Source organism: Natator depressus, chromosome 1 (genome assembly GCF_965152275.1).
Source record: "Natator depressus isolate rNatDep1 chromosome 1, rNatDep2.hap1, whole genome shotgun sequence".
Classification (NCBI taxonomy): Eukaryota; Metazoa; Chordata; order Testudines; family Cheloniidae; genus Natator; species Natator depressus.
The window spans coordinates 98,751,186-98,774,114 of record NC_134234.1 but is presented as its reverse complement, the minus strand read 5'-3'; the positions used below and the strand labels follow the sequence as shown (position 1 = coordinate 98,774,114).

Below are 22,929 nucleotides of genomic sequence, written 5' to 3'. Positions count from 1 at the left end.
TCCTTTCTGCAACGTGCAAGTGATGTTCATTGTGACTGAAGACCCATTGCTACTCCAGCCCTTATAAGTAATGGAAATGAGCAGCCATTTTGAAAAAGGCAAATTTTACAAGTTTGGTCGAAATCATGAGAGGCTTTGAAATGCAGTTCCCCTAGAACTGCAATATTGTAATAAGAGGCAGCAATTCTGCAAATAAACTTCAAGTGTGTTAAACCCCAAAGAGACAACATTTTACATAATTTACAACAGTGGAATGTCTTTGAGCCAGATTTTCAGCAGCAATATTGGAAAAAAAAACGTTAGGGATCTGGCAAAAGCATGTAAAACCAAGAAACTTCAGCTACAGCAAAAACAGACAAGGACACAACAGGGCAAGATTTTCTAAATATTTATGCTTTACTGAAGTCTATTTTCCTAGGACCTCTCTTTTCTTTTTAAAATAGTTCAGTTATTTTGTTCTTCCACCCTCATTAATGGAGTCGAGGTTGATCCATCTCAACTGAAATGAGTTCAGTGAGCTGGCTATCGTATCTGAAATCACAAAAAGGTTATTAGTCTGTTTAAAAAATTACATAGCCAAGGCAGCAAACTGGTATATAATTTAGATTTCAAATCTGCTAAAGTGTCATCATGACTAGTGTCATATTTAATATTAGACTCTGGCCCTCGATGACTGGAGAATTAAAAGTTTTTAATATCGCTGTCGTCTAGCTTAAGAGTTGCATCTTATATTTTCTTTCAGAGTTGAAAAAATGTCTCCTTGATTAAAAATTCATCTAAAATTTTTTAATAGGCAAATTCCTAAAAACAAGAGCAAATTATGTAAATTAATCTTAAATATAAGCATCTCAAAATAAATTTAATTTCTGTACTTTTTTGGTAGTATATACACTCTTTATAGTAATGTTTTTACCAATTAATGGTTTTCCATAGAGTTATTGAATTATTTGGACTGGAAATATGCTATTTGGTTAAAAAAAGTTGTGCACAGCAACATGAAAAGAAAAATGTATAATTCAAAAGGGAAGAGTCCAAAGGTAAGAGTCCTCTGACACCTATATAAAAGAGGTTACTTATTGTAACTGAAGGTCCTGCGAGAGGTGTAGTTCTTATCTGGGTGGGTACATATGTGGATTACACGCATGAATCCGAAAGTTTTTTCAAGAAGCGGCCGTTGACCCGTCCATGCACATTATCTTCCCTTGTATTCCCAACTAAGGGAATAAGAGGCCGTGCAAGTTGACACCACTCCAATTCCTCTTCTTAGAGCATTGTAACCAAGTCCAAAGCAGATGGAAAGTATAGTGGGTAGTGGAATACAGACAGGGACCACACATCTTAAAGAGCCTCCAGTTACAGTAAGTAACCGCCTCTTCAAGTGCTAGTTCCTATGTGTATTCCACACGTGGGTGACTTGCAAGCAGTGATCAGTGTGGAGTTAGGTGCGGAGGCTGGCAGCAGAGCTGTTTGTAATACAGCCATTCCTACTGTTGCATTCACAGCTCTCACTTGAGTCACAGCGTAATGTGCCGAAAGTGTGTACACAGATTGCCAAGTTGCAGCTTTACAAATGTTTTGTAGCGGGACGTCAAATAAGGATACCATGGAGGCTGCTTGTGCTCGCATGGAATGAACTGTAACATTCCCAGGAGGGCGAAGGTTTGCTCTCTTATAGCATTCTAGAATGCATCCTGAGACCCACTTAGCAATTCTCTGTGAGAATATGGCTTGGCCCTTCAATCTTTCAGCTATGGTGACAAAGACTCTTGGAGACTTTCTAATGGGTTTGGTTTGCTACAGGTAGAACGCCAGGGCATGTCTGCTGTCAAGGGAGTGCAATTTCTTGTACCCAGGAGAGGCATGAGGTTTTGGGAAAAAAATACAGGCAAGTGAACTGATTGTCTGAATTCCATATCAGCTAATTTTGGGGAGGAATTTGGGGTGTAGCTGGAGAGAGACCTTCTCCTTGTGGAATACTGTGTAAGGAGGGCCTGCCATCATGGCCGTAAGCTCACTGGCCCTTCTGGCCAAAGTGATATCTACTAAGAACACCACAGAGGTAGGTCATGGCACATGGTGCCGTAGGTTCAAAGGGCGGGTCTATGAAAGTTGACACGACGAGGTGAAGATCCCAGTGGGGCATGGATTTTATGACTGGTGGGAAGGTCCTGATCAAGCCCTTTATAAAGCAAACTGTCATTGGGTGCATAAAAATGAGTGTTCCTCTGCCAGGGGAAGGTGGTGCTAGGGGTACACAAAGAGAGCTCAGGGCTAAACCCAATGTTTTTAAGGCAAGAAGATATTCGAGAATAATTGAAACCATGGCAAGGGAATGATGGTGGCAGTGCACCCAAGCTGAGAAGTGGCACCATTTAGCCTGGTAGCGTGTTCCAGTTGACTCATTCCTGCTTTGGTTAAGGATCTCCTGGACCTAGACAGAGCAGAAGTGTTCTATGTCCAACACCCATCCAAATACCAGACCATGAGGCAAAGTGAGGTCAGGTTGGGCTGCCTGAGCCTCCTGTGGTCTTGTGTTAGAAAACTGGGGAATGGGCGGATGCTGATGGGTAGGCATGCAGACAGCCATAGGAGATCAGAGAACCAACACTGTCAGGACCAACAGGGTGCTAGAAGGATGATGGAGGCTCTGTCTTGGCAAATCTTCCTGAGAATTAGAGGTATGAGGGGAATGGAGGGAAAAGGCATAACAGAGCTTGGCCATCCAGGGAAGCAGGATAATATGCCCTGGAAGTCGCTGCCTATGGCCCCCTGGAGCAGCACATGGGAAACTGTCTGGGACACAAAGATCCTATAGGACAGTACACCACTGCACAAAGATGTTGTGTTGTGTATTTCCCATTTGTTGTCTATGCAGACTTCTGCTCAGTCTGTTCTGAGTACCTGGGGAGGTATGAGGGCTGTATGGTAACCAGATTTCTTACACACCAGTTCCACAATCTGACTTCAAGCAGAGAGGATGAAATATCGCTCTTCCTTGTTTATATATATACCACCATAGTGATAGTGTCCAATAGGATTTGCACGTGGAGGGAACATATGAGAAGGAAGGAAAGCCTTGAGGGCTAGGTGGAGTGCTCTGAGCTCCAGGACATTTATGTGAAGCCTGGCTTCCCGTGTGATCCATGTATCTTGGGCTCTGTGGCGGTCCAAGTGGGCACTCCATACTGTAAGGGGAGCATCTGTCACTAAAGTGGCCCTCGGTATGGAAGGGCTGAATGGGGTCCTCACCATGACATTGGTCAAGTTGGACTACCAAGCAAGAGAAGTGAGAATTCTTGAGAGAATGGTGATTCTGGCGTCGAAGTCACTGGTTGGCCCGTAAGTCAAATGGAGCCTGAACTGTAGGCATTGCAGGTGAAGCTTGGAGAAAGGTGACACATAGGTGCATGCAGCCATATGGCCCCAGAGGGAAAGGAATTGACACACCACAGTGCAGGGCTTACGGGTAATGTGAGCGATCAGGATGCCCATAGTATAAAATCTGTCCACAGAGTCAAGCCTTACTCCCATGAAATGCAGTTGTCTGTGTGGACAACAAATGGACTTTTCTTCATTTATGCAAACACCTAAGTAGCCAAAGGAGGCACTGAAGAGACTATTGTGAAGACAACTTCTTGTTGGGATTGTCCTACCAGAAGCCAGTCATCCAGTATGGGAACACTATGTCCCTGATATCGCATCTGGGTCACTATTACCGCAAACAGCTTTATGACAGTCCTTAGTGCTGTTGCAATACCAAAAGGGAGGACACTAAACTGGTAGTGCTGCTGTCCAATTCTGAACCATAGGAACTTCCTCGTGATGGCTGAATGTCTATATGGAAAATTTGCAGTTCTAGACATGAAAGATGCATACCACACTCCCTTCTGAAGGAAGGGGAATATGGATGCCTCTGTAATTATCCTGAATTTCAGCTTCCTGATGAAAATATTGAGCTGTCAAAGGTCCAAGATAGGCCTCTCCCCTAAGATGAGGAAATATGGGGAGTAGAACCCTCCTCCCTGGTATTGAGGCAGGAGTCTATCACACCTCCGAGGAGTAGGGAGTCTGCTTCTGTTGAAGAATCAATGGGTTGGAAGGGTTCCTGGGGAAGGGAGGAAGGATTGTGAGGAGGAAAGGAACTCTATGGAGTATCCGTGATAGATAATCTCCAGAATCCAACTGTCCATGGTGATCCTGCTCCAACTGTGAGCAAAGGTGGTGAAGCGGTTGCCAAAGATAATGTGTGGCAAAGTAGGTGGCATTGGTGGTGGTGCCTGGGTCTCGGACTATATGTGAAAAGTGGCTTTTGGCCAGTGGCTGCGAGTGCATGGAAGATATGGTTGTGGTTGGAGCTGGGAAACAGGCTCTCTGGGATCCTGCTCACTTGCAAAGAGGTTCCAGTGGACTTTGGTAGTAAGAGGGATAGGAGGAAGATGACCACGGTCTGAAGAGCTGGTTTTTTATGTTGTTTTCTCTGGGGGGGCCAGAGCAGGGCCATCCTTACGCATACACAACTGTGTAGGGCACCCAAAAATTTGGGGCACCCTTGGGTCTAAGTGTCCACCCTCCTGCCTCTTCCTATCCCTGTTCTGACCCTTCCTGCAGGCTCCCACCACAGCTGGCTGCTGCAGCCTGGTGAGTCTTCCTCTGAGGGGATTTAGAACTTAAAAGTGAAAAAGCCTTCCAGCCTACCAGACCTATTAGCACAACGCAAACTGTTGAAGAGCCATTCAAGTGGTAATGAAACCATTTAACAGTCATTTGCTAACCCCCAAGTATATACTGTCAGTTTCTGAATTTACTGACAAAAATAGTTGTGCATTATTGTAATATTTACTCAGAACATGCTAGTCTACAGGACCTTAGTTTAAAATTTGCTTTAAAAATACATCATTAGTATGTTACTGAAGATTATAAAAGCACATCTCTAAAAAAATCCTTGCACAGATTTTTAGATGCACAATCTGAGTATTGATCTTTAGCCTTAAATGCTTGGATCTTCAGACAGTTTTTTAAATAAATCCTTCAAAAAGACCACCCTTATTTAAAACACACATGCGAGGCTGGGCTGCCATCGGGCATAGGGACACCAGTTTAATACTGCGTAGGGCCTCATAAATCTTAAGGACGGCCCTGGGCTGGAGTGTAGATTCCCAAGAACCACAGGGTGGATCTCGAGTCCTTAGGGAATTCAGAGACTGATCCATTCTGTCACTGACCAGATTGGCCTTGTTGAAAGAGAGGTCCTGAATAGTAGTTTGGACCAGTCATTGGGTTTCCCAAGAGAGGAACCAAGAATCTCTGAGCAGAACTAGCTTTGTGGCCAACGACTGGGATACAGTATCACCGCAGTATCCACTGCAACCTGGAGAGCCACCTTTGCCACCAGCCTCCTCTCGTCCACCGAGGACTGGGACTGGAACTGGACCTGGACCTGATCTTCCCCAGGAAGTTTGTCTTAAACTCCACCAGCCAGGTGTAGGTATTAAAGTTAAATACCTGGTAGTTTGCTATACAAAGGCCTGCGGAGGAGAAGACCTTCCTGTCCAGGAGATCCAGCCTCTCCAACTCTTTATTTGGTTGGAACTTCTGTGGGTATTGCTGAGCTCTCTCTACAGCTGCTTGCACCACCAGTGTATTAGGGACAGGGTGAGTGAAGATGAAATTGGACCCTTTGGCCAGCACAAAATATAGAGTCCCTCGTCTCGCTTCAGGGTTGGGACATACAATGCGGGTGTGTGCCAAACTGCTCTGGTCAGTTCCAGTATGGCCTCATTTATGGGAAGGGCCACCCTGTATGGTCCCTGTGGCTGTAAGATGTCCTGGAGATGGTGTTGAGGGTCCCGTACCTTCTCCAATGAAATTTGTAGGTAATCAGCCACCCACTGGAGTAGATCTTGATATCGCCAGTGCTCGTTTGGCTGGCAGGATGGCAAGAGAATGACAGCATTATCCAGCGATGAGGCAGCTCCGGCTGGAACCAGCATTACCAACAGCTTCCTCCTCGTACACCAATGGAACTGGCTGGCAAGAAGAGGAAGCGCAGTAGGACTCTTGCAATGATGCCAGGCACCTGTTATAATGGTCCCAGGGGCCCAGTATGTCCAAAAGAGGGATCCATTGGATACAGTGGTCCCCACAGGAAGCAATACCAGGCGTCACTGTGGGGGAGGGGGTGGTGTCACAGCCAGGCAGATGGGAGCTCAGACAGACAGCTGCAGCAACCCTGTACTGTACCATAGACATCAGTGGGGCTATTTCCTCTGACTCCTCCGAGTATGATGTTTATGTCTTTGGAAACAGTGGTACTGTCAGTACCAAGAGGCCCCTGCCTGATGGACAGGCAAGGGGCCTCTCCTGCAACAGTGGTTCATCTTTCAGGGTAGGAACCTCCCTGAGAACCACTGGTCCCTACAGAAGCGGAGACTGCGGGAAAGGGAGGAAGACCTCTTCTGATGCCAGAAAAGTCTCCATATGGCCACAGTCTGCAGGGTTCCCATCAAGACACTGGAGGGACACAGTGTGACCATTGAAGCTGACCAGTCTCCATATATTTGAGGCAGTACTGATGGTACATCCAGGCCCATGCTAGTGGATGGAGTTAACCTGTTTGTGCCCTGGTATCATGAGATCCCTTTTCTCCTTTGCCTTACTCTCCAGCCAGGAGACCTTTGGCACCAGTTCTGTGGGATCCATATGCGACATCTCACCCAATCTGGCACTGCAGGGATCTGCCCTTATGCCTACAAGGGTCTCCCTTGCTCTCATGGGGAGCCCTGTAACCCGAGTCCCTGGGCTTCAGTGCTGATGGCTCCGCTCCATGGCTCATACTTAAAGGTGCACTGCTGACACCACTGTATAAGGGATACAGATAAGAAGAGTGAATGAGGACAGGATTCCAACTCGGGTCACATGGCAGTAAGAGGGAACTGGATTGGTGTCACCATGGTCCCTTATACTTTTGGTTGGAAACATGAGGAAAGATACCGTGCATGTGTGGGTCAACGGATACTACTTGGAAAAACTTCCAGACTCAGCACATGTCGTGCAGGCATACCCATGTGTGAAATATACATAGGGAATAGCACTAGAAGAAGAAATAAGATTTACAAGGAAGGCAACATGACTCAAACAAGCTGCAGTCTCTCAGAGAAGGGCCTAACTTTCATCTACAAGATTGTATCTTGGAGCAGTGGAAGTTCCAACCCCAATCTCAAATGCTGTAACAGCAAATGATTCCTCAAGACTGAGCCTATGTTATTTAAAGTCTTATACACATACACACACACACAAGAAATCTAGAAGAACACTAGCTAACACATGAATTCAAGAATGACAGGTATTAACACAGCAGTTACCCACTCAATAGAAGAAATTCAAGCTCTACAAATTTACATCATACCCCCGCCATAGAATAGTGATTTTTAGAAAGGCCAGACTTACAGTGGAATCCATTTGATTATATCTTGCAATGTCTTTATGCAGTGTCCTTAACATGATCATAGCTACCATCCCAGATAGGAAAAGGACAATCACCAGGGAATTCATGATGCTACATAAAAGAAAAAAAATCCTCTGTCAAAAACCAACATCTAGTGCTCCTAAAAAACGGTCCAGTATATAGCATTTGAAGGCTAAAACTTTCTACTCACCTAAACCATTGAATATGGGTGTGTGGCATAGATTCCAAAATGTAATCCCATCTGGATGCCCATTTTATCTTTTCTTCTTCCTGAAAATGAAACATTATGTAAGTTTGTACATAGAAAACAAATGTGTTTCCTAATAAACTTCATCTGAACATTTTGATAGAATGTTTAGCACCATAAGGTCCTCAGGGGATCAAAGAGTTTCACTTTTTGAAAAGAACTATATAAAACATAGGTTGCTATATAAATTATCTAACAAGCCATAACCAATACAACCTTCAATTTATAGCTCCGAGTACAAAGTCACCTGTTTTTCTATTCAAGGTTTTGTTGCTTGGGTTTTGTTTGGTTTTTTTCCTTTGTTTCCCCCTTGAGAGGACTTTAAGTGGGAAGGCTAGGACAGACACAGAGGCAGCAGTGGTAGTGACCCAAGCAATGGAAGAGAAAATGAAGATGACCAGACGTGGAAGCTGCGGGATGAACATGATCCTAGAGCAGGTACCTGAAAAAAGCTTTGTTTGTATGAAGTGCCACTTGACAGAGCTGATGGAAGAGAAGACCTGAGTTTTAGAGATGCCGGTGATTGAGTTTCGAAGGGGATTCGAGCAGGTGAGGGAGAAGGCTGAAGAGAAAAAAAAAAGTCAAGACTTGCAGATGCAAGCTGGACTGAAGAACTCTGAGGGGAGACTGCTGGGTAAGGAAAGTGGCTAGTGAAAGCATGTAACTATGAGAACCAAGCAAAGTGAAGGAGAAATAGAGCTCAGGAACAGGTTTACTGAGTTGGAGAATGAAGAAGGGGCACAGCAGGCAGTAACAGAAGGTGGGAGGACAAAGAAGAGAAGAGCGATGTGGTATTATGTCCCCATATTTGTATAGAGATATTGTTATGATTATGGCATAATTATGATGTATTTTATACAAAATAAGGCATCTGATATATCATTGGAAAGGTTATGATTTACTGAATACGATTATCCTATTTGTATGCACATATCATTTTGGTATCTGAAGTTAGTAATATTGTCTAGGCATCTATTGCAAATTTGTTTACAACTGGGGAAAGCCCACTAGGCAGAATGCAATCAGTCTAGATGTCTCGCTAGGAAGAGCCATTTGTGAAAACAATAGGCCTTTGAAGATACTAATTACCCACTGAGAAGTCTTCCTGGGGACACTATAAACAGTCTCTGAGTTATGGCTGCAGGGTCATGTGACCAAGTCACCTGGTACTGGACTCCATGATAATACTAGTATTTTTCCACTGACCAAGGGTGAGGATCAAACTGGGAAACAATGGATACCCGCTATATGGAGGAACTATTTAAGGCAGGGGAGCAACATCATCATGGTTCATTCATCACTAACTCCCTCCCCAAGAGAGAAGGTTTCTGGAAACATCTGAGGAACAAAGAGATTGAGCTGGGGGTGGGAGGGGAAAGAGCTGAGCCCAGGCTAGAAGGGGTCTGGTCTGTGAAAGGAATATCTGGAGTTTTAAGCTGCCAGCAAGTCTCTGCAATCTGCCTAAAACATCATTTAGGGTGTGAATTTGCTACTTGTAACCAATTTCTTTAGTATATTAATTTTAGATTGTGTTTTGTTTTATTTGCTGTGTAATCTTTGATTGGTTTGCTATCCCTTATAATTACTTAAAAATCTCTCCTTTGTCGTTAATAAACTTGCTTCTGTTTGGTGTTAAACTAGTGTGTGGAAATTCTAACTTGGGGCAGAAAGCTGTGTATATTCCCCTCCACGCTTTGGGAGGTGGCGAATTTCATGAGCTTGCACTGTATAGTTCTCTGTGCAGCGCAAGACGGTATAATTTTGGGTTTATTCTCTAGATGGGTGTGTGCACTTGAGTACTAGGCAAATCCTTAGCTGAGCCTTCCCATGTAGAGCTGATTTCAGTCTCTGTGTTTCTGCAGCTGGGTGTCTCCCTACCTGTATGCTGGTGAAAGGTGAGACCAGGAGCGTGTCTGCAGCTTGCCACAGCATTACAGGGTGAAAAGGAACCCAGGCTGGTGGGTCAAGCAAGCTCAATGGTACCGCAGCCCCAGGTGGCACCCTGGAGGAGGGTGGAAACCGTCACAAGTAGCTATTTCTATAAGAGCCAATGGAGATACCCAGAGTTCAGGGCCCTAGCATGATACAGGACGACTCGCAGAAGATTGCAAGGGAGAATAAAAGAGAAGAGAACTTGCAGCCAGAAAGAACGGGAGGAAGGCTGGAGAATCACACCATCACCAGGAAAAGGCAGGTCTATGTGATTGCAGACTCCCTAAGAACAGACAGGCCTGTCACCAGAGCTGATCCGAACAGAAGGGTGTGCTATCTGCTAGGAGCTAAGATACAGGATGTGGACCTGAGGCTGAAGAGGATCCTAATGGGAGCAGGAAAGAATCCACTGATTGTCCTTCATGTGGGAACAAATGATTCAGCTAAATTCTCTCTGGAACGTATCAAGGGAAGCTGTGGAAAACACTTAAGGAAATGGAGGCTCAAGTGATCTTCAGTGGGATTCTGCCTGTTCCTAGAGAGGGAGAATGAAGGCAAGATTATGATGATCAGACGCCAAGCAGAGTTGGACCTTGCAAAGGCAATTAAAACCAACAGTAAAAGGTTCCATAGCCACATAAATAAAAAGAAAAGAAGTGGGACTGCTAACCACTGAAGACAGGGTGGAGATTGAAGATAATCTAGGCATGGCCTAACACCTAAACAAATAATTTGCCTCAGTTTTCAGTAAGATTAATTAAGATCTTGAAGGTAGTGACAGAGTGGCTAATGGGAATGAGGATATGGATACAGAAATTATCACATCTGAGGTGGAAGTCAAGCTCAAACATCTTAATGGGACTAACTCAGGGGGCTTGGATAATCTCCATTAATAATATTAAAGGAACTGGCACATGAAATTGCAAACCCTAGGATGGATTTTTAATGACTCTATACACTTGGGGGTCATACCCTATGAATGGAGAATTGGTAATATAGTTCCTATTTTTAAGAAAGGGAAAAAAGTGACCCAGGAAACTACAGGCCAATTACTTTGACCTCAATTGCATGCAAAGTCTTGGAACAAATTTTGAAAGAGAAAGTTGTTAAGGATTGTGACAAAGTTCCTCCTCTACCTTGGTGGGTCCTGTGCTTACTGGTGAATTTGCTCGCCTCAGAGATTCACAGCAGCCCTCAGTTTGGCCGCTTTTGTGGCTCAAATCTGCCGTTCGCTCAGACAACCTCATCACTGGCCAGCATGGGGAAAAGGAGACGAACAACCCCCACAGTCTCTGCTGATCCACCATGTGGGTCGGGGAACAGCCCAGAGACCCTCCCCTCTGGTGGAACCCAAAGTCCAGGTCAACTCCTCCTGTGTCTGGGAGGTTTGGGGGGAACCCGGGCCCGCCCTGTACTCCCGGTTCCAGCCCAGGGCCTTTTGGATTGTAGCTGTCTAGAGTGCCTCTTGTAACAGTTACGTAACAGCTTTAACTCCCTAGGCTACTTCCCTGTGGCCTCCTCCCAACACCTTTTTTATCCTCACCACAGGACCTTCCTCCTGGTGTCTGATAACACTTGTACTCCTCAGCCCTCCAGCAGCACATCCTCTGACTCCCAGCTCCTTACGCGCCTCTCCCTAACTGAAGGGAGGTCCTTTTTAAACCCAGGTGCCCTGATTAGCCAGCCTGTCCTAATCAATTCTAGCAGCTTCTTCTTAATTGGCTCCAGATGTCCTAATTAGCCTGCCTGCCTTCACTGGTTCCAGCAAGTTCCTGCTTGTTCTGGAACTGCCCCTGTTACCTTATCCTGGGAACAGGGACCTACTTAATCTGGGACCAATGTATCTGCCTTCTGTAGCCATCTGGCCTGACCCTATCACAGGACACAGAAATGAATGGTAATTGGAATAAAGTAAACATGGTTTTACAAAAGGTAGATCACACCAGACCAACCTGATCTCCTACTATGAGAAGATAACTGATTTATTTTTTTAGATAAAGGAAATGCAGTAGATCTAATCTACCTGGATTTCAGTAAGGCATTTGATACAGTTCCACATGGGAAATTGTGTTTTATCTGGATCAGATGGGGATTAATAGGAGAACTGAAAAGTGGATAAGGAACTGGTTATACTATAATGGTCATACTGAAAGGTGAACTGCCAGGCTGGAAGCAGGTTAGTAGTGGAGTTCCTCATGGATCGGTCTTGGGACCAATCTTATTTAATCCATGGTATGTATTTAAAATACACCAGATACATCTACCTGTCTCACTTACAAATTTCAAAGTAATTAGCATCTCAGTTAGTTTTTCAACAATGAACTGAACATTTCAGAAACAGTATTATGGACTAATCCTACAAAACTTAAAACTATCCATTTGTAATGAGTTCAAAACATGTGCCTCTTGACACTAAAAAAACCCCTTTGTTTAAAAAAAAAAAACACAAAAAAAGGGAAGCCATACTAACAGCAAAAGTCTGCGAATGCCTCATTGACAATTTTATATGTTAAATTTCAGCTCCGATCAAGCATTCCTGGCCAAATGTTTAAAACCCTTGGGAACAGAGGAGAAAATATGTTTTTCAGGTTTTTTCAATAAGCATAAAATTTACTTCAACTTCAGTTTGAATGTCCATTTATAGTCTGTACCAAGTGAACATCAGAATGTTTACATATATGGTGAGAGTGATCCAATACTTTTGTTTATATTATACTCTTACAAGCCAAGTGTTCGTCCTCATCTTCAGAGTTCTCTTGGGTTTTATTTCCAACGTGGCCATTTAACAGAGCATGTATTTCTACAATATTATTAGACTATTAATATATATTAATTATATATGTATCTCCATGAAGTTCGTGGAAAATGGTGTGTGTAATGGGTATAGAACCCATGTTTCAACCAAATTTTAAAGAATAAGGACTCACTTTCATATACAGCTTCATTTTACCATATTGGAACTAAACCCTGCAACAAGCTGTGTAAATTTTAAAGGAATTTGTTCAAGCACATTTGTTCAATCGGGCAATGGTGTAATATACCAAGGTATTATGCTGCTCTTAGAATAAATTTGGTATAGCTAGTTAAAAAAATTAATAGCGGAAAATACAAAAATTAAAATTTTCCTCTTATTTTTTTCAAGATTCTAAAATAGATATCCACAGCATGACAGTGATAGTTGCCCATTTGAATGCATAAAGGTGTATGCATTTGGGAAGAGTCCAAACAGAGGAATTTAAGGCTAGAAAAATGAAACTTGACAAGTGCCTACTTAAGGTGATTAATATGTGAAGATAAGGATGATCTCCAGTCTTCCCAGCAACCCCTCTCTATTTTATTAGCTCTTACACACCACAATAAGAGGGACCTTAGAAATCCTTTACATTCCAATACTTTGAGGAACCTTCCTTCAATAGGTTACATCAAAAGCCATATCTTACGCCATCACCCTGCCCCCATCAAGGGCATTTCTGTGGCTGGGCTTGTGCTCTCAAAAGGAGAGCAGAGGTAACACAAAATAGTTGCCTGATTCTTTGTAGTTATACATGTGAGAAAAGGCATGGGAGGAAAGAAAACTAAGGGCTTGTCTACACTTACCGTGAATCAACGCTGCAGCGATCGATCCACCGGGGATCAATTCAGCGGGTCTAGTGAAGAACTGCTAAAATCGACCGCCAATCGCTCTCCCGTCAACCCAGTGCAGCACAGACACTGCAGTAAGTCGACCGAAGCTACGTCGACTTCAGCTACATTATTCATGTCACTGGAGTTGTGTAACTTAGGTCGACTTAACCCCGTAGTATAGACCTGACCTAAGAGCTAGCTGGAGAAGAGAACCATCAGCCCTGACATATCTGCCACACTTTTAGTTCTCAATCCCCATTTAAATTAATGGGAGTTGGGTAGCTAAATCCCCATGTCAGCTATGAAAATCTCAATGAAAGACCACAAGATCCTAATCTGAAAGGAGTTTTATTTTTGAACCATGCTATTAAAAAGAGCCTGATAATATTTTGCAGTAATTTTAGACACTCATCTTTTAGAGCTCCTAAAATATCATTGTAAGCAACCTGAGTGAGGCCTCCAAAACAGAAAACAAACACTCACCTGAAAGCTAACTGAATATGTGTAAGCAATTTTGATCTCCCCATTAGCCTTGTTACTTATACCCATAGGTGGTCCTGAGCAGTCAGGGTTATCTATATGTGTATGTTTGAAGCTGTGGGAAGAAAAATATACACAGATATTTATGTAACTTGTTATAAATTTAATCTAATTAGCAACAGTCTTACAAGAACATTCATTTAACGTTACATATTTTGTAATTTTAAAGACATTCAATTATCAACCTCATTTAGGATTCTTCTTTCGAATCAGATTTTAAACCAAATTAAAAAAAAAAGTTACAGCAGATGCAAGGAGCAAGTATATACATACACAAGTGTGGTACTTTTTACTACCTAAAAACTGTTTTGCTAAATTGATTCAAAAGTTTTAAGATTACAAGCCATCATTTCTTTAACCTACACTCTGTGAAAGAGTAAGGTTTACAAAACATTTTATTTTTCTGAATAGAAAATAGAAAGAAAAGGTCACTTAGTTATGTTGTACAAGATAGGACTTCCTAACTTTGCTGTCAAAACAGCTAGGTGGCCCAGAACAAAAAACAAAAACAAAAAAAAATTTTTTAGGATTTGACCTACAAGGCAGCAAGCTCCATTATATTAACAGGGAAAAGGAAAGCAACAAAAATACACCATGGGAAGAAGGAGGAGAAGAGAACACTAAGTTGTCGGAGGGTCACAGAATTGAAATACATGCTTCTTCATACTGCTGTTCATAGAAAACAGGAAATTTAAACTAGTTTAGAGGAGGCACCACTATATTAGAATATCTAACACTTATGATGTCAAAAGTTGAACTATACTGATTCACCAGCATCCAGGGCAGGGGTAATGTGTTCAATCATACAATAAAATGCCACCTCGCTCCACCCCCCACCACCAACTGGCAAATGGAGAATCCCACACTGGGAGTATACCACTACCATCAGATATCTTCAATACACTGGAGACAGAAATAGCAGATTAAGGTTCCTTGTCAGTAGAATGACACTAAGTCAGTTAAAACACACTAGGTCAGGTCACCTTGGTTACCAGGAAAGCCAAATTTGAACGATATATATATATATACACACACAAACACGTCCTGCACCTATAACAGGTCCACGATGTGGAATAAGTTTCCTGAGTATCAACCACAGGATTTGCTATGGATTTCAAAGTTTAACAAGCCCAGTTTTAAACACAAACTGGACTAGAGCACTGACTTAGCTCTTGTTATAAGCCCTAAATCATTTGTTTAACAAGTAATTTTTAAAATCCATTTTAAATGCACTCACCTTTTCGGTTCAAGTTTAGCAGCTACTAGTCTTGCTCCTACCGCCTCCTTTTCTACAACATGGTAGAATATCTTAATATCTACATGGTTGAATATGTAAAAGGTATCTTCTTCACGAAACTCTGCCTATGGACCAAAATACAAGAAACAAAAGATATGACTATTCTACAATTTAAAAAACAGAAGCTCAAAACTGAATTTCATACAGAATTGTATTCACTGTTTTTTAAAGGGATATACTGCCAAAGTTAAAAGCCCCCAAATTCTCTTACAAGGTATATTGAGGGTTGTGGGAATACATAAGCAAGCACTTTTTCCTGTGTTACCTTTTTAATGGAGGTACTGAAGTAAAGCTTAAAGAACTGCACAGAGCACTTCAAGAGTACGTGAGCTTTACACGAAGTATCCAGATCACCATTCCCAAATGAATCTTAACTGAAGAAAAACATTGGACTATTGGGACTTCCAAGTGGACCAATTTTACAAAGAGGTTATATACAGGAACACAAACTAAATAAACTCCTGTGACAGCAATTTAGAACACACAACCAAAATATTTTTAAACAAATGCTTCACAAACACCACCTCAATTCAACATCAGTTGTGCATCCCTCCCACAGATTATGACGGAACTGAATGCTATGCCTGGTTCAACCGTTAGAGAGAAACCTTGAATGGACCATTTTCAGTTGGTTTCAAAATGTCTCTTTCAAAGAGCTGTTTGCTCTCAGAGCTCATATGACAGTATACAGCTGCCTCCAACTGCTAGTGGTGTTTCAACAGGATCAAAAACTTATTTAGTTAATATCAGATTTTACTGCTGTTCATAGTTGTCAATTTCAAAGATTGTCAAGAATTGGTGTGTTAATACATACAAATTTAAACAGCTCTATTTTCTCTGTAGTACTCATATTTTGAAAACATTTGTGTTTTAACTCTATTATCCAGGCTTCCCATTTCTCCTGTTTGACTGACGCAATAATACCACTGTGCTGATATCATAACTATTTGTGTGCTATTGGAAAAGAACGCAAGTCAGAAAGGGATACTTATATCCTCCTGTAGTTCTGCTTCTCTGACTGGATTCCTACTCTTGGATCTCCACTCTCCAGGCAAGAGACTGGACTCCCTGAGCTTTCAGAGATTTTTGGCCCTTTGAGAGACAGTGTCAGGCCGGACTCATTCAGAGACCAGTTACCAGGGCTTAGGAGAGGTCTACACTGCAGAATTTTAAAATCCAGGCAATATGGCAGCTTTAAAGAATAATGTTTTTATTTCATTCAAGAAGTGGGCTGGCTATGAAGTAGAAAGCCTTATTTATAACAATTTCTTTAATAGATGAAGTGAAATAAAAATTTAATAAATTGATTATACTGAAGCAAAAGCTGAAATTGATGGTCTTTAAAATTCTCTTTCGGACTTGCTGATACCCAGCTATAGAGAGGAGTCATTTATCAGACATTGAAAGTCTCTCAATATTTAGTTAAGTATGACATCACTAAACTGGATGGATGGGAGGCAGCAGAGCGTCTTTACAGTTCCATGAAAGTGTAAGAGACCCTACGAGTACCCCAGTGCCCAATGGCAAGGAACACCCTGATACGTAGCTGTGAGTTTCAGCTGGTCTGAACATCCCAATGTACTCTAATGAACCTTATTACGTCTGAGTGTTCCAGGAGAGGCCTGGACACTTCAGGGCAGACCGTTTTGGGAAAATTCAGAACTAAGAGTTGGGTCACCCTGTAAACAGTAACCAAGTCTGGAGTAGACCAGTGTGGGGTTGCTGTGTTGTAGGTAGGCTGTTGGGGTCAGAGTGCAGAGCAAGGGCTGAATAGCACAGACACGCTCAAGAAACCACATGCTTGTCTGCTGGCTGTTGGTGTCTGGGCTGTCAGCAACAGCAGCAGAGCATTTAAAGTACCCAGTGTTAAAGGGCAGGCAGTGACAATCTCTCAACGGTCTGAAAAACTGCACCCCAAAATGTCAGTTTGTGTGAGCACAAATGTGGTGGGATTAACACTAGAAGCCCCAAAACACTTTTCCAAAACAGAGGATGTAGTTAACTGTCATCTGTTGACAGGAACATGCTCCGATACGCAAATCCACTGATGCCAAAGGATGCATCACAGCCAGCACTCAAAAACATATTTAATGTAATCCCAGTGACTATTACTGCTGAAGGGACACACATCAACTTGAAAAATCAGTCAGTTACAGAGAGTTAGAAGTCATTCCAGATATTAATTTTTGCAGTCACATTTTCCAAATCTAATGTCTCTCCCCACTTCTTTTAAAAAAGACCCCCATATACCAAAAAAGGGGCTAACTATACTGAGAAAACAGTAGAATGCACTATAAAATAAAAAACAAATGGAGAGTTCTTTTCTATAATTCAATTACAGTAGTCTTAAGAGTTATCTTTATATTGCCCTAAACAACACTTAGACAAGTACAATTTAAGTTGACACTGTCTTTTAAGTGAAATTACAAACGTGTTTCTTTTATGGGAGACTGCAAGTGGTTCCCTAACACAGATTCAGAAGGAAGAAAGAAAGAATGGTGAAGAGAAAGATTACTAGCATTTTCTCCTCTGGAGAGGGAAAAAAAAAAATTTAAGATTTGCCTCTAAATTTCAACGAAAATCTTGTCCAAGTCCTTCCTGATCTTGGAGAGCACCCTGGGCAGCAATGGAACCACAGCATAGGCATGCACCAGGCCTTTTTGTCCACAAGATTAAAATGTTATCTAAGAGAGATCTAGGCTCATGCCTCCTCTAGCATAAGGGAGAAGACTTCTACCCCACCTTGTTTGTTGATATAGAACATGGCAATTGTATTGCTGATTTGGATCATCTGTTCCTTGAGGCAATGCAGTAAGGACTCATAAGCTTTGCACACAGCTCTGCATTCTGGGAGATTGATATGCATCCATACTTCTCATGTTGTCTAAAGGCTTTTCACCTGAAGATCTTGCATGTGAGCTCCCCACCCCAAGAACAAGGCATCCGTCATTACAGTTTTAAACAGCAGGAGTTCCTTTTGCACATCGCTTTAGATGTCTGAAGAGTCCTTCCACCATTTCAGAGGTAACAGTACTAATGGAGGCATCCAGAGGGGCACGTCCACATGATGCTTAAATCAGGGTGTACACCAGCCTTAGCCAGTCTTGTACGCACTGAAGGTGTAGTCTGGCACGAGGCATGATAAAGGTGCATGAAGCCTCTCATCCTTGCAGAGCAAGGAAAGTCCTTACCGTGATGCTTAGACTTGACTCCAACTGCATAATAAGAGCTACAGAATTCTCAAAAGTATCCTAGAGAAGATAAGCCATAGACTTGGTGGAGTGCCGAATCATTCCAATCAATTGAGTCTATGGACAGACGTCAAGTTGGATTTCTGCCTAGTGACTTTCAGGCTTAGGGAGCAGATCAAGCATGTGATGAACAGATTTTGAGAGCGGACAATATTTCCTCTGTACCAGTTAATTTTCCATGCAAGGGTACACACCAAGATTTCCTTAAGAGTTCTACCACTACTGAGGATATTCACTTACATGCATGTAGTAGTGTATTGGGCTCTACTCTTCAGGGTAATGGTCAGGCCTACCATGAACCTAAGGTACTTCAATATATATTGATGATCCCACCCTGCAGGAAGTATGCATCTTGAGGGCAAGAGATGCAATCCAGTACCTTGACTTTAGAAAGGGAATTAAGGTGAGGGTGACCATTGTGACAGGGTCCAGCCAGAGGGCTTATAGGAGAGTAATAGAAGGCAGCTATATTAGCCCCAGGCTAAGTAGGTCCCTTTTCCCTGGGTAAGGTAACAGGGAAGGTTCCAGAACAATCAGGAACCTTCTGAAGACAATTAAGACAGGCTGATTAGAACACCTGCAGCCAATCAAGAAGGTGCTAGAATCAATTAAGGTAGGCTAATCAGGGCACCTGCATTTTAAAAAGGAGCTCACTTCAGTTTGTGGTGTGCATGCGAGGAGCTGGGAGCAAGGGGCACTAGGAGCTGAGAGTGAGAGCGCGGACTGTTGGAGGACTGAGGTGTACAAGCATTATCAGACACCAGGAGGAAGGTCCTATGGTGAGGATAAAGCAGGTGTTGGGAGGAGGCCCTGGGGAAGTAGCCCAGGGAGTTGTCGCTGTTGCACAGCTGTTCTAGGAGGCACTCTAGACAGCTGCATTCCACAGGGCCCTGGGCTGGAACCTGGAGTAGAAGGGGGCCCGGGTTCCCCCCAAATCCTCCCAACTCCTGGTCAGACACAGGAGGAGTCAACCCGGACTGTGGGTTCAGAAAAATGGCCAAGCTGAGGGCTGCCGTGAAGCTCCAAGGCGAGCAAATCCGTCAATAAGCACAAGACCCACCAAGGTAGAGCAGGAACTTTGTCACACCATCCTGAACTTCAACGGCATATGAACGTTCAGTTTCCTCAGTTTCAGGATGGATCACCAGCCTCATTTCTTTTTAGGAATATGGAAGTACAGTAAAGCCCCATTTTCCAGTTTAATTAGAATCAGGACCAGGGCCAGATCAGATAATCAAACCTCCAGATAAACTGGAGAATGGGAAAATGCGATGCTGCAGCGCTATCTAGCAGTCACAGGAAAGATCGCCTGCTTCTGGCCCTGGACTCCCAGCTGTTCGGTAAATGTGGAGAGCTGGTTAAGGGAAAGTCAGACAAATGGAGTTCTACTGTACTTGCTTTAAAACCTGTTACCATGATACAGAGGAGGCACTCTTTATTGCTTGGAAAAAAAGAAAAAAGAGGATCGCTTGCCATAGTTGATTCTCATGAGAAGGATCCCAGAAGAGGAGGGGAAAAGGCAGTTGGTTGCAGGCACTGTGTGAAACTGGATGGAATATCCTGAAGTTATTATGTTTATGACCAACTGACCCATGGTGATGGATGCTTGTCAGTTCCCAAATGGAACAGATTGTTAGGTATGGTGTCACAGGAGACAGTCTGAACTGCCTCAGAGTCCCATTAGAAGAGTGCTACTGGACTGATGAAGAGTGGGCAACAGCAGTGGACTGTGTCCATCTGTGGAAGCGTTGCCTCTTTTTTCCCTGAAGCTCAGCAGGGCTTTCACAGAGAAACAGTGATGGACCTGACCTACGTAGGTCATATGACTACTGATACATTTCCTTTTAGGATTTATCATGTAGATCCCAAGGTATTGGACAGTTGCTCTGGAGTCTGTCAGTGTGCAATGGGCCTCATCCATTTTTGAACTATAATTACCACCCCTCAAAGGGCACGCCCTCTACCATCGAATGTACTTTGAAGGAAGCCTGACCTCTGTAGCCACAGAGATTGCCTTGTGACCATCAAAATATAGACAGTCTGCCACATCCAGTGCAGGCTGGAAACCAGTTTAGGCCATTAATCAGTCCTTGGAGATAAGAGGTGGAAGACTGTTGGTGAAAGATGAGTTTTTGTTGATCTGAAAGTCATATCTGGCCATTAAGGCCTGGTAGTTGGTGAGGCGAATTGTAAGAGATCCACCAATTTGAGAGTCTATTTCTGGATCTCTTCCATTCGAACCTGCAGGGCCTGTACAATTCTTTGAGGAGCTCTTGGAAACCTTTAAAGTTGTCCAACTAGGGGACAGTAGGATAACTACCTCCTCCTCAGGTGAGGATGATGAGAATGCCACAGGCCCTAGAAAGTTTCCACAGAGGTGAAACATCTTCTGGTTTATCCTTGTACTATTGTGGAGGTTTGGGGACAGCCTGGGCAGCTGAGGCCATCAGGAAAGGCACTTTAAAATGGTGAGATTTATCCTGGTAGTTGACTCTACTTTGAGTGGACCATGGTCCACATTATGGCCACAACTGCATGGATAAATATGGTCCCGAGGGCCATAAAGTCAGGGAAGTGTGTGTCCTGTCTGGCAAACATCCCAATAACTGTTTTAGAATGAGGCTCAGTCTCCTTATGAGGTTGAAGCAGGTGGTGCAAATGTTCTGGGGAGTATGTATGTTGGTGCTCTGAGTCCCCGCTACTATATCATGCTAATGATGAGGCTGAATTAAAGGAGCATTCGACTTTGCATTAGGTGGTATATTAGACGTCGGTGGAACCAGCAAGGTTACAGAAGTATATGATGCCATGCTAAAGGAAAGTTCCACTATAGCTAGGGAAATGGAGGTGACTATCAAAGGTGATACCAGCTCCTGCAAAACCATTAAGTCGATCAGTGCCCTGAATGTCATCGGTCCCAGCTGGTGTTGTGACATGGATAGCAAAAACAGTGCCAAAACCTCGGGAAGCAATGGTGACAATTCAAGCACCAGACTTGAGGACAGTGCCACGGCCTGTGGTACCAGAGGCTGCAGAGCAGGAAGTTGAAGGTGTCGAGTTCCTGACTGAGGAGGCACAGAAGTGAGGTAGTGAGCTGTGGCAGGAACTACACAGGGCTGTGAAATCTCAGAGGAAAAGTGGTGCTGGAGGTGAGATTTTTAGTGGTAGAGGATCTACCACTGCAACTCCTCACGCCCTGTACCTTCTCAGATGATGGTCTCTTGATGGGTTTGGTCCATCTCAGTGCCAGGATTGAAGAGGAGGCTCTATGAGTCACTGAACCAGTGCTTGCACCTTTTGGGGCCATGTTCAGGGGGACACAGAAGCCGGGTCAGATGCTGATTTCATAGACTGGTTCCTGAGGAATAACTGCAGTCACTGTCTTTTTGGGTTCTGGAAGTGAGAGACTTGCAGAGGTCACATTTTTCCAAAATGTGAGACTCCCCCAGGCAGTCTTGTCATTTGAAGTGACCATTCACAGGCACTGCTTCCTCACACAAGGTCAATATTTAAATCTGGAGGACAAAAGTAGAGGCCACCCTGGAGCCTGAAGTCTAATTTGAGCAAATCAGAACAGTTTGAAAATTTAAAGGAAATGTCAACTAGTTAAAAGAAGTGGTAAGAACAAGAGATTGCTAGCAGTGAAAGCACAGACAGCAAGCCACTCTCTCTCTCAAAGCCAAGAGGCAGTGAGAAAATTGAGCAGCAGTTGAGCTGCTCTGTCCTTTTATGTCCTCTGTACAGAGCACAAGGACTCTGAGGGTGGATACATACCATATGGACCCTGTTGACCAAAAGATTCAGAAAACGAGCATGTGGGATGCACATTCACCATTAATGGAACGTGCATATGGATAATCACTCAATACAGAAATTGACACATTAGTAAAAAATACTTTAAACTTACATTAATGACACAGGCATCCTTTGGATGACCTTTTTCTGTAGTAAAACAGCCAATAGGAAATCCAGGATTGCAAAACTTCTGGTTGTTGTCAACATCATAGCACCAAGTTACAGGCATGTTGTCCACAATCCTATAAACAAAACACTAATAGACTTAGAGACAGAGCACATAGTAATATAAAAATAAAAGTCCGAGATCTATTTAACCTGCAGTAATCCTTTGCATTTTGGGGGGGGCGGGGAAGTCACTGAACACAGACTGCATCTTCAACACTACTTTAAATTCCTAGAATTCTGAAGGATTCGTATTCTTTGCAAAAAACAACATGACTATTGTGTGTTCCTCCTGGCAATTATACAAGTGTGAAAGTAGCAATAACATTCCTTTAAGACTAACTGCTGGGATTGCACCAAGGACAGTTAACTCAATTTCCAGATAATGGAGGTGCCTGGTGACAGCCGTACAGGTAAAGCAGATCCTAAAAAGAGGGAATTTTCAGTTTCTCTAGAAGTTGAAAGCCTACTGCTGTGAAATTTCACACAGCATTAGTTTTATGTCCTTTGAATTTTCTGTGTAATTTAGTTTATTTCTCTTTGTAAAAATTAATGTGTCACTTTCATGAAATTAGGCTATATTGCCAAGGACATTAATTGCCTTTCTTCACAA

At 43.1% G+C, this 22,929-nt stretch overlaps 1 protein-coding gene across 1 annotated transcript in view; it reads right to left on the bottom strand.

The window, feature by feature from the left end:
• TM9SF2 (transmembrane 9 superfamily member 2) overlaps positions 1-22,929 on the bottom strand; it is a 62,904-nt gene that overhangs the window by 23,532 nt on the left and 16,443 nt on the right. Inside the window, exons 5-9 of the mRNA XM_074963004.1 lie at positions 22,264-22,393; positions 15,046-15,170; positions 13,752-13,863; positions 7,656-7,735; positions 7,447-7,555 (exon numbers count right to left, since the gene is read on the bottom strand). Coding sequence (XP_074819105.1) covers positions 7,447-7,555; positions 7,656-7,735; positions 13,752-13,863; positions 15,046-15,170; positions 22,264-22,393 — 556 coding nt within the window. The remainder of the gene's footprint in view (positions 1-7,446; positions 7,556-7,655; positions 7,736-13,751; positions 13,864-15,045; positions 15,171-22,263; positions 22,394-22,929) is intronic.